The sequence below is a fragment of the Amphiura filiformis genome, chromosome 12, assembly GCF_039555335.1.
Source record: "Amphiura filiformis chromosome 12, Afil_fr2py, whole genome shotgun sequence".
In the NCBI taxonomy this organism is placed as follows: Eukaryota; Metazoa; Echinodermata; class Ophiuroidea; order Amphilepidida; family Amphiuridae; genus Amphiura; species Amphiura filiformis.
In genome coordinates, this window is record NC_092639.1 from 380,437 (window position 1) to 393,351 (window position 12,915).

The 12,915-nt window shown below is 34.4% G+C and overlaps 2 protein-coding genes across 3 annotated transcripts in view; both read right to left on the minus strand.

The window, feature by feature from the left end:
• The window catches only part of LOC140165612 (ubiquitin-conjugating enzyme E2 T-like), a 264,610-nt gene that overhangs the window by 167,059 nt on the left and 84,636 nt on the right, over positions 1 to 12,915 (minus strand). The gene's annotated exons all lie outside the window — the stretch shown is intronic.
• The window catches only part of LOC140165609 (E3 ubiquitin-protein ligase SIAH1), a 69,262-nt gene that overhangs the window by 49,909 nt on the left and 6,438 nt on the right, over positions 1 to 12,915 (minus strand). The window contains exon 1 of one of the 2 annotated variants that reach the window (XM_072188891.1): positions 4,165 to 4,428. The exons of the other annotated variant lie outside the window; for it this stretch is intronic. Coding sequence (XP_072044992.1) covers positions 4,165 to 4,204 — 40 coding nt within the window. The 5' untranslated portion in view covers positions 4,205 to 4,428. Of the gene's footprint in view, positions 1 to 4,164; positions 4,429 to 12,915 lie in introns of those variants that run through there. 2 annotated transcript variants of the gene reach the window in all.

Here is a 12,915-nt window from a genome sequence, read left to right on the forward strand (position 1 = left end):
AACTTACGGTCAAAAAATTTTACCAAAAGAATTGGGCTAAAAGTGAGCCTATCCAACACGTCCAAGTGGTGATTATATTGGACACTTCAACTCTGTACAAAGTATAGGAAGGAAAAATAGGGCGAAAATCCCCCCCAATACAGAGTTTCTTTTACTCAAATTTTTTGGGGAAACAAAAAAAATGAGTGAATTTTAAAAACTAGGTAAAAAATCTAGGACCCATATTTTAATTTTGAACAACAAATTTTTAATTTGGGTGAAAATCATGATTTTTTAGCAAAATTTCCAATAATTTTTAACCATTTTTGGTGAAATTTTTTTTTATGTTGGTCAAAATTAGTTCTAGATATTAGTAGTTTTTACAAATTTTAAAAGAATTTTTTTTGTGTGCATTTTTTGCCTTATATGACCTCACAGATGGATTTGTTAAGTCTTTGCCATTCTAAATAATACTTTTATATAAAAAAACAATTTGGCAGTTATGAGGGCCACAAATTCCTAGGTTCAGATCAACCTCAAGATAATAAGTAAAAAGCTAAAGTAATTGTGCATGGTTTTTTTATTATTATTATTCAAACATACACTACATTATTATTTGGAAGCTTCTCTTTAGAATGAGGGCCTCCTTCCATTTTTAAGCAAATAAATGCTACATAATACAGTGAGTATAGAGCTACACAGTAGTGGTGGTTAGGTAATCAATAATCAATAAGTACCTATTGTGGAACAAGTCAAGCATATGAAGTGGGTGGGGCAAGTGGGCTATGTATTGTATTAGAGGTCAATGGATGAATGGATAACTGTTAACAGTTGTGTCACTGAGTATCTCTGGACATGCTCTGGAGTTACTCCTGTAGTTCCAGAGGTGCCTGAGTTTCTTTTGTTATACTGATCCAAGTTCCTGAGTTTTTTCTCCGGACTCACTCCGCACATACTCTGTAACCCATTGTTCTTTACTCTGGACAGAGCTCTGTCCAGAGTTTACAGAGTTACCTGAGTTTAACATTTTCACTAGGGTTGCATCAACTCAGTAGAAACACATGTTGTAAGACACTGTCACCATTCACTTCTTAAAGCAAATGTTGTCAATGCTCACTCACTTATCAAATTCCCAAACAATACAATGCTTTTTTTAAAAATCCTGATCCATCTGTGATACCGTATTCATTCCAATAAGCGCCCATACCCCAATAAGCGCCCACCCAGGGTATTTTCAATTTGCTAAAGGGTACCATCCACCATTGATGTTGAAGTGACTGATAGACGTTGATACAGTGAAATAGCTTGAGGATTTGAAGTCATGTGTAAACTTGACCCTATATAACGTAGAAATAATAAACGGCGCTTACAAAAAAATTAGGTAAACCAGGACTAGGTAAAAAATAAGCGCCCACCCAAAATGACTAAGTTGTAAAGCGCCCTGGGCGCTTATTGGAATGAATACGGTACTTGAAAATGGTCATTTTGTGAAAATCTTAAAATTTGCGGTCGGATCTATAATACACGATTATACACAAATTGCAGTGTTTTTTGCGCATCGTGCATACTCCCTGTCCTTAAAATATTTATGTATTAAAGTAACTTACACATAATTCCTTTGCACACAGACAGCATTTCACGGCCATCAACAATCACGACACCAAAACAGAGATGTAGACTTACATTGTGTAAGCAATATACATTACAAATGTATGTGCTTGTGATGAAATCCCAAATAAGGCAACAAGTGGCCCAAAGTAACAAATAATGTACATCTTTTTCAAAGTGATAGACTTAGACATGGTTTTAATGAGTTTACAAAGTGTCTGTTAATTTGTTTCAATGTGTGTGAATATTTTGATTTGATTGCAATCTAGCTACAGACTACACAAGAATCCAAAATTGTAGAATTTCAAACGGCACAGTTCAATGATCTTCATTCAACAATCATTGCTCACCATTTGACCTCAAGTTGTGGAGTATGAGTTTTTGTACCCAAGTCAACAAAGGTCATTCTACATGTATGAATGTACAAGCATATGGATCAAAGAACTGTGTCCTGACAGATGAGTATGTTTTAAAACACCATGGGTATGGGTGCCTTTCTTACAGTGCCTGTGATTGGTTAATTACATGATATAATCATCTGAGTAACCAATTAAAATACAGCTTTTAAGTTTTAAGAATTTTTAGCAATAAAAGCTTATTACCATTCAGTCCTGACTATTCTTACCATTATCTCTGATTGGCACTTATCCATGGATTGTAACCAATCAAAATAGGTCTTAGAGGCCGATAATTAGGCTGGTAGTGCCCATGGGGTTAACACTACATGTAAACTACATTCAATATCTAGAAAGTAAGGTTATGAGAAAGCTACATTTTTTTGTACATTCATGAGTATCCAAATAGGTTATTCCAGTTGAAATCCATACAACCCCCATGGCAGACAAGACCTTAATCTCCCACAAATGGAGTCACCCATTCAGGTAACCCCATTTGAAGACTAAAATAGACCTTTTCAAATCAAGATCGGAAAACCGCGCTATTTATTCAGAAAGCTAGGGGGTCAAATTGTACCCAAACTGGCAGACAAGAAATGTACAGCTTATTAATGTGAACATGGGGTCATCATGAGAAATATTTTCCTAGCATACAATGTATTGAGCTAACACCTCAGCTACAATGTACTTGGTTTTTCACAATAAGATACTAATGGAAAGAAATGGAAAATGTCCGTTATTTTTTGTCAGTTAATTTTTTTTTACAGAGCGTTTTGTTTATGTGCATCACCTCTTCCACAGTCAGTCTCTTACACAACACTAACACCACACGCTTGATTGCACGTTGAGTATCCTTGGCAAAAGTATGTATACCCATAAATTGGCTGTAGAAAGTTTCGTTGTAGTTTATGATGCCTGTTACACATTGGAACTTCGCACTGTACATGATGCTGAAGAGGTACTTTTATGCGAGCGCGATAGGGGAAATAATTTCATGCTTCAGGTTTTATCGGAATGACTCAGTTTGAAAAGGTCTATTGTCATGTTGTCCATAGGGGGTGTATGTATTTCGACTGGAATATTTCCAAACCTATGGTCAGAACTCATAAAAAGAATATAATGATGAGAAACAAAACATGTTTGAAACATTTCATTAGACACTTACACAGACTAAAAGTATACTTTGTACCAATAAGATGAGAGAGTGAAACAGTCAATATCATTAAACCAATTTTGTACATCGTCTGTTTATTTGAGTTCCGTATCAAAATGTTTCATTTTCACAGTCAGATTGGGTTAGGAACAAAAACCTTTTTTTCCATGCCCCAAATTTCATGAGAAAAATATGATGCAACCCATATCCAGCATAAAACAAATGTTGCAACTTACCGAAACTAATGATTTGTGGGCTGCAAATATTTTGCACAGAATATGTCAAAGTTCAGTAACTTGTGTAACCAACCTCTTTTTTTTCTTCAAAAGCACTGTCCTCCTTTATTTATTTTTAAAAACTTTTTTCCCTTTCCAGTCAAGGTTTGTGAACCCCTGAACAAGTGCTCACAACCCAAATTTGGGTTAAAATCTAGTTTGGAAATCACTGGGATAGGAGCAGTACATGGCAGCCCCAGGTAAATGCCTCCCAATTTTGGATTCTCCCCCTTCCCGTCAGCAATATATGCAATTTTGATCCCCCTGGTCTAGAAAAGGTGGCTACGCCCCTGCCACCTTTGGCCTGATCATATCTACTTGTGTGTTCACCTTAAACTAACCCTACCTTAGACAGAATCCAATATTGTCTATATACCAACTGTACATGTTTATGTTATGCCATATGTTTGTTTTATGCTTGTTCATGAATGTGTTAGTGACAATTGAAAAACTTGCATTCCAAAATGTGACAGCCACAAGAAAATATTTGCGTGCAACTTTGGTTGCGATCCATATCGCAACTTCTGAGGTGCCCTTGTCCTTTTGCGCTGTTGCCATAGGATGGGACACTTCTAGAAACACATCCCAAACACACAAAATCAAACACAATCAAGTGAAGTGACACAACAGTGCAGAATCAGTTCCCCAGATTCTAGGGAAAAATCAAATTCACAAATATTTACCCAGAAGTTTCTCAGTCGTCAAGTCAACCCAGAACTTCAACGATAGAGGGCGTCAGTCTAAATAACCCTACCTTTGTGCATGTCTTTGAGGGGAGCAGGAGAAGAAGCCATTCCTGTTATGTTGTTGCAATACCCACTTTGCAAAGGTTCTATCACAGTTCATGCTGTACAAATCACCAATAACGATTGTTTCAATTAGTCATAAATCTGATATCGTTGCTTCAATCAACGAGCAAATCCCAACGACTTTAAATCCAGAGAGCAGTATGACTTTGTTAGAAACCAATTCCAAGTCATCATTTTATTAGTTCTGTCTGCCACAGAGTTCAGGAATACAGTGATAGTTTGCCAAATTAACATACAAGAAATTCAGTGTTTCTAGAATTTGTGTCAAAACTTTATTAGTGATTTCCCTTGGCTTACTTTCATTTTTAATGACAATAAACATTGTAAAATCATTAAAGAAATTTAAATGTACATGTATCCTCTAATAGATACTCCAAATTATATTCACTTTGAAGTATTCACAGCCTTTTGGATTACTCTATAATATATCAACTTATTATGAAAATAATTGACCTTTAATATTTTTATAATCTAAAAACACTTTCACAACTCAGACATGCAGGAAGCAGTGCGGGGAAATTTGTGTGGGACTGAAGTCATCACATAGTACGAGTATTTTGCCACACATCTATACTCTGTCATTTATTTCCTGTGCATTATTACACAGTACCAAGTTCACATTTGACCAATGTGCCAACTTCCTGCAATGGAATCTCAGGCTAGTTGACAAAACACTATGTCATCAAAATGTATGAGTATACTTTGGCTATTATCACTAAAATTATAATTTTTCATTGTTATTTTTTTGTATGATCAAATTTGATCGACATCCACTGCAATGGAATCTCAGACAACTTTGGCAGAAACATGATGTCATCAAATCTACTCTAGATATTGACTAAATAATATTTCAAAATCATAAATAACATGCATACATGTATGTTGCTACATACAGTTCGTGGTTGTTTTAGAAAATGGGCGATTTCATTTCAAAATCTGCCATGTAGGCCTACTCTGTGGAAGACTTTAAAAAAAGTATTCCACAGAGGGAGTAGGCTTTTGAAATGGAACTAGGAGTCTATTTTGGTAACCTGACAATAGAGTTGGGCGATTGAGTTGCTATACGGGGTATACATACAAATTTCGGAATATAATTACAAATAAATACACTCAGGTTTATTTTTTAAGGGGGTACTACATGTACACCCCTGGCCAATTTTGTGCCTATTTTTGCATTTTCCTCAAAAATCATAGCGCATTGATGACAAGTAAGATATGTATATTATAGGGGCAAGGACTACAACTACTGCACTGGAAATTTTATTTCAACACAGACAACAGTTGTGGAGTAAAGGCGGTTCAAAGTGAATATTGAGAAGGCGAATATTCGACTTCGAAATACGTTTTGGGCGTCAAAATATATGCGGCTTCGAATATAAAACTATGAACCGGAGAAAGATATATTTCTACAATTCACAGCGTTGCCCGCCTGTTAACAAGTATTGCCCGTTGACCAAGGTAAGCAAAATTTAGAGAATTTCTTTAACGAAGTTAATAAAATCATAATAGGTAAACTCCATTGAACTATTATCATGATTTAATGTGTCTGTATAAATGGGTCTAAATAGGAGCAGTGGCGTAACCAGTGGGGGCCGGGGTGCAAGCTGCCCCCCCGACACAAATAACCTGGAAGAAGAGTCAAAAAATTGGGAAGGGGGAAAGAGGGAAGAAAAAAGAGGGAAGAGAAAGGGGAAAAAAGAAAAGAAAAAAGAGGGAAAAAAAGGGGGAAGGAGAAGAGAAAAGGGGAAGGGACTCAAGGAGAAGAGAAAAGGGAAAGAAAGAGAGAAGAAGATCTATAGGCCTACTACTTTCATTGTGAAATTTGTACTCTGAAACACTGATATTTTCTAATATGCCAAAAACCAGGAGCGGAGGTTGACCCATACCTTCTTGTAGGTTTCAACTGCAAAGCAAATCAAGAAATGAATGAGTCAATAGATAAATAAGTTAATAAATAAAAAATAAATAAGTCAATAAATAAGTCAATAAATACATAAATACATAAATAAATAAATAAATAAATAAATAAATAAATAAATAAATAAATAAATAAATAAATAAATAAATAAATAAATAAATAAATAAATAAATAAATAAAAATAAATAAATAAATAAATAAATAAATAAATAAATAAATAAATAAATAAAAATAAAATAAATAAATAAATAAATAAATAAATAAATAAATAAATATATAAATATAATAAGATATGATTGAAGCGACGACAAATATGACAGCCCTCACAAGTGTTATATATGAGACCACCCACGGTGACCCACCAAATATATATCTATCGAGTTCAACAAAATTCAACTCCCACAAATATATTTCTGGTGAATACTTTTTTCATTGGCTGATATCCACTTGAGATCGGTATCATCAAAGTAGTATTGCTCTCATTTCATGATTCATTGAGCAATCAATTTTGGCATTTGACCGAAATACAGCGTCAAAAGATAAAAGTCTCGTTCCAAACTTGTGTAGGCCTACATTGCTAGGGCCTAATTTTGTAATGATACGTCGTTCACCGATATCTACACTAAACAAGAATTTGTTTTAAAAGCGCACGCAATGATAGGGTCACAAGATAGGTGGTTTTGGTTGTTCTGCATAGTTTATGAAGATATTCATTGCAAAGCGCTATATATCCATTCCTACATATTACTTGTTTTGCCCTCTTAATTATTAATTATAATTATGAATTTGACTGATAACAACGCATTACATCTTTATTCCGCCCAAAATAACATCGTTTATAGGTGCCAAAAGCGTCAAGAATTCGCTAGTGCGGAAAAGATGACAAAAATGGGTGAACCTCCATGGCAAGCGCATTTATATATCAATAACCAATGATTTATCACCCCCAGACCCTCACACATCCTCTGCCAGGGGCAGATGCATATGGGGACCTAGAACTTGGGCCAAACATTATTTATGTAAAACCGGGGTGAAGGCATAAATCTGAATTTGGAGTTAGACTATTTTTCTGCATCAGTCGATTTAAATAGAGCTACGTTAATATGGAAACATTCACTTGTACATTTAGGTTATGTTTGTAAGCCTAAATATCATATTATTTGCATAAAACATTACTTACCATCACTACAGCATTGGAATGCTATTGTCTGCCAGGCATTTTCCTTTACTTTCATATCATATAAAAATGGGTACGCTTGTACCGCACTAATAAGGGGGCACACCACTAAATCAATGAGTTCCGGTAAAATACAGAAACTATTTGAGGTATTTTGGGCTGGTCTTTAGACTTATTAATCAGAAAGAGTGGCGAATTATAGCTTAAATAAAAGTGGAAAGCCTATACATAAATTTGAGTCACCAAAAAGTCGCATTTTATAATTATTGAGAAAATAGGTCCGCGTACTAAAAAATAGGCAGAAAGGGGTTTACAGTCTTGAGAGCATGTCAAAAACAGCGAGGCGCTGTTCAGCGGCCTAAATGGCGGGAAAAGCGAGGTGGAAGGACAATAAGGACCCCTATACATTGAAACATATGTTAAACTTTCATCGATTTACAATCGACTGGTCATCATAAAAAATTTTTAAACGAGCCCAAAAGGCCTCAAAATGAGCAAAGAAAGCCGGTGTTTTTACACGTATTTCAATGGGAAGATTATTTAGTGGTGTGCGCCCATAGCATTTTCTTTCAGTTCGTTATCAGTCATTTTGGAACTATCCAGGCGTATTTGACAACTGGGCAGGTTAAGGGATGGGGTACGAACGATTGGACAGTAGGCCTATTTATTGTGGGACATTAGAGCACATCAGACATATATCGAATAGGATTCTGAATCGAAGAATGTCCTTCTGATATCAAATAATTTTGATTTTTGAAATTGCAATGAAATACACATTTTATGGCAAATGATTAAAAATTGATATTTTTGATATTTAACAGTACTCAAATTAAACTGATGATTTATACTTATAGTGTATGTAGGTGGGATGAAAAGCCGACAATCAATTGACAATTTTGACCTTTCGTATTAAAGATATGGATTTTTTTTCCCAAAACACCAAAAAAAATTAGGTATTTTTGGGCAAAATTTTCAATTGATCGTCGGCTTTTCCTCCCAGCTACATACACTTTAAGAAAATATCATTAGATTTATAATATTTACTTCGAGGACTGTTATATATCAATATGTGAAAAATATCAAATTTGAATAATTTGTCATAAAATTTGTATTATATCGTGAATTTCAAAAATGAAAATTATTTGATATCAGAAAGACATTATTCGTATTTATAATGTAATTGATATGTCTGATGAGCTCTCATGTCCCCCAAAAATACTGTCGAAACGCTCAAAACGCTCATTCCAGATCCCTTAATTTTCATTGGGGATTTTTGAAATCATCGTTAAATCGAGCGATATTCAGGTGACCTCGAGCATTTCATATAAATCAATAGTATCTCGCTATCAGTTTCGCGATATTTAATCCGATTCAACTCATATTCTATTCGTTGCCGTATATATTTTGGCGTCACAAACAGTATTGAAGCGAATATTCGACTTGAATATTCACTATGAACCGACCCTTATAGTAAAAGAATGAGGGAAAACCAATATTTGATCAATAAATCAATAACTATGTGTACATGTACTTGCCTTGAGTTGCTGAATTTTCAGTGCAGTAGCAGGGTTGCCAAACCCGCGATTTGGTAGCCCAATTGGGCGACTTTTGAAGATTTTTCCTGCGACTTATGACAATTTCCTGTCCCATAGAAACCAATGGTTAAGAAAAAAAATTAGGCGACTTTTCAACATTGGCTCCCGCGACTTCCGCTAGTTACCTGCCCCATAGAAACCAATGGTAAAGTGAAAAATTGGGCGACTTTTCGATTTTTTGACCCGCGATTCGGGCTGAAATCTTTTGGCAACCCTGTGCAGTAGTTGTAGTCCTTGCCCCTATAATACATACTATACATATCTTACTTGTCACCAATGCGCTAGATAATTTTTGAGAAAAATGCAAAAATAGGCACAAAATTGGCCAAGGGTGTACATTCAATTATGAAATGAATGTTCCAATTTGTTTACTTACTTTATTTACAAGTACGGTACTTAAACAAATGATTTTAGCCATTACCGGTACGTGAAAACGGAATGGTGTATAAAATTAAAACCAGAAGGTAGTCTTAATTCTGCATAATCAGCATTCTTAATTTAGCTAAATATAAATATGGGCAATTCCACGGTAACTCGTGCTACACTTTATGGCGTCCTTTTACATACTTTGTGCTCCAGCTTTTAAATTGATTTGATTGGAATCTGTATTTTTTGTATTTTAATACCCAACATTCAAGGCTAGATCCTCATAGTATTGCTAATTCAGGATATCAACTTTTGTATGTATGGGACAGCTGTAAAAATCGGTAACTCGTGCTACGAGCAGAGGACATGCTTAAAAATCACTCATTTTTATTTTGATGGTGTGCTAAAACAAAAAACACTACAGCCTTATTGATTATATGATAAGTAATTGCTATAATAAGGTTTGTTTTGGTATACCTTAAAAAGTTGTGCCCCTCATAGTTTTACATTGACTGGCAAAAACATGGTAACTCGTACTACGGTAACTCGTGCTACAGTTTGTCCGCCATATATAAAATGGTATTGTTCATCTAAATGTCAATTTTTTTTTGATAACAATTCCTCAACAACTGGTGTAATGATCAAATAACTCAATCTATGTACAAATAACCCCCCCAAATAACCCATCTATGTACAAATAACACTATTCAGTGTATGTACATGTACCAGCATACAATGTACCACACACATTACATGCATCCCAGCCTTACATACGCCTTGCTTGATCCTGTTTGAATATTTTATTCTAGGGCTTAAATTTAAACAGTTAAATTGAACAGTCAACAATTGATAAAACTTTTACTTCCATGTTATTTGACTCTAAATTCCCTCACAAAACTTCCCGGCAAAACTTGTAATGTTCATGGTTATTTGCTCTGTAAGTTTTTTAAAAATTGCTTTCTGAGTTATAGAATGTTTGGTCATCTTTTGGTTGAGACCATTTCCTGCTTGGTGCAAATACTCTAGTTTGCCCGATTTCAATCACTTCACTAAGCTGGAAAATGAGCCTCATTACACTCAACAACAAACCAATTTCAATACAAATCTCAGAACACACACATCTCAGTATCACCAATGTCACTGTAGCTGTTAATCTCAGGATTTCCAGTATCTATTTTGTTTGTTTGTTTTATTTCTTCTTTTGCCTCGGTTACTCATTCAGTGGATGTTAAAGGTATCCTCTGTTCTTCCATGAGGCTCATATTAATTGATTGGTTCTTAGGCTAGATCATAGGGGGTGGAGGGCTAAAAATTTTGGTTGCATCATTTTGACCAGGTATTGATAGTGGGATATATATGCTAAATAGCATGTTTTTTTAGAGAGACTGTACAATGTAAAGTCTTTCAGCTTTTTTAAAAAAAAGGACTTTATTGGTGTGTGCAAAAATACAAACTGTATCATTTTCAATTTGTTTTTAATACATCTTTTATATAACCTAGAGTCCGAAGTTTACCGTTTTCTAAAATCCATTTTCTGTGTTGTAATCCGTGTTGTAAAATTTGTAAATCTGTGTCATGAATAAAGCTTAAAATGTATAAACAATGATATTAATGTCACAATAAAGTGTTCAATATCGCGATCAATATGCTCTGATTGGAATATTCTCACAATAGGCCGACTATTACGATGTTTGAAGGGATATACATGTAGGGGTTCATGCCTTGGCAATATAACTTTATTTCGGTATTATTAAACAGTATTTTTATCATCAAAATTGATATACACAACTCATGCTTGTTTTTAACATTTATTTCTCTTATCTTTTAACAATTTTGTCACATCATACAAAAATGTAATTTTCCGTGTTGTACCTCCGATTCCGTGATTTTCTTCAGTTTTCCGTAAAAGCGGAAAACTTGGACTCTAATATAACCTATTTGTGTAGCAAATATTCAAATCACTCTTGATATAGATGATATCTGACAAAGAATCTCATTGACAATCAAGTTATATCAATCAAGAAAATAATATTGGATTGTCATTTAAATTGCTTTTAGTGTTTTTTTTTTCATGTTTGTAATTTATGACAATTGAAATAAATAATAATCAAAATGACATATTTTCGCTAATACATGTATTTGACAGATTTTAATGATTGAGGCATCATCATGTTCAGAATTGTATGCTCTCTCCAATTATTCCAAATCCAATAACATGAATGAATGAATTCTAATGATTCTGTACTAAAACACGATATACTTCCTTTGGAGCGACCCTTACTTTTGGGCAGGTGGTACTGGTGGAATGGAGGGGCTCAATAATTAAAATTGTAGTCAGTATACACTATAAAAATGTATGGAAGCATTTCTGGTCCAAGCATGCATGCAAGGGCTAAAATTTAGGAATAAGTATAATGGTATTTCTATGAGTATGCCGTCGGTTAAATTACACTTTCTTACTAGGGGGGTCACACATTTGCTCATTAGGTGTCTGCATACGACCCATAAATGAACAATGGCATGTTTTGAGCATAAAAAATATCAAATTGTTTTCTTCATACAGACCTAAACATTTTGAAATATTTATTTAGTATATGGTCATTTTCACGGTAAAGGGTGTAACTTTGGATTTTTAACATTTTAATCCGTAGTGTTCTAATAAAGCCACAGAATTCCATGATTTTTGGCCACATAAGTCATCTAGTTAGCAGCTACCTTGGGTAGCATAATCAGCTTTGGGAGTTACTGCGTTCAGTTTTAGCAGGCTTAAATGTACTTAAGGGGGTACTACGCCCTTGCCAAATTTTTGTGCCTATTTTTGCATTTTTCTCAAAAATTATAGCGTATTGGTGACAAGTAAGACATGTATATTATAGGGGCAAAGACTACAACTACTGCACTGGAAATTTTATTTCAGCACAGACAACAGTTGTGGAGTTACAGTCAAAAATGAGGAAAACCAATATTTGATCAATAAATCAATAACTACTTGACTTGAGTTGCTGAATTTTCAGTGCAGTAGTTGTAGTCCTTGCCCCTATAATATTCATATCTTACTTGTCACCAATGCGCTATAATTTTTGAGAAAAATCCAAAAATAGGCACAAAATTGGCCCAGGGGTGTAGTACCCCTTAATATTGCCATTTTGAAAAACTATAAAAACAGTAACATTTTGTAAAACCCTGTGTTTTCTTCAGTTAGTTCATGGATAATTTTTCTTATCCTGAAAGTACAGTCATATGTTCAGTAAACACTGCCACATTAGATTTAATTGTGAACAGCCCTGTATTTTTGAGAACCGGACTTCGATATTTGTTGTTTCGGAGGCTTCATTTTCCGTTAACAATTGTTAACAAACTTTGTGGGTGTAGCTTTGGTTCATAATTCTTGGTTATTTCTTCACTTCTTCTTGATTCATAACAGTTGTTATCTTAACTTGAAATGGGTAACAAAAATTAGTCGATTTGCAAGCTTTTAAAATTTTTATAAAATCTTGACTTCAAAGAGCCGTTTTTCCGTTAACTGTTTTGAAGCCTCCGAAACAAACTGTTCAGCAAGCTTGTGCAAATATAAATAAAAGAGCTCATCCAATCTATTTATCAAAATGTAGCAAAGTAGATCCTCAAGTCACATGTTTTT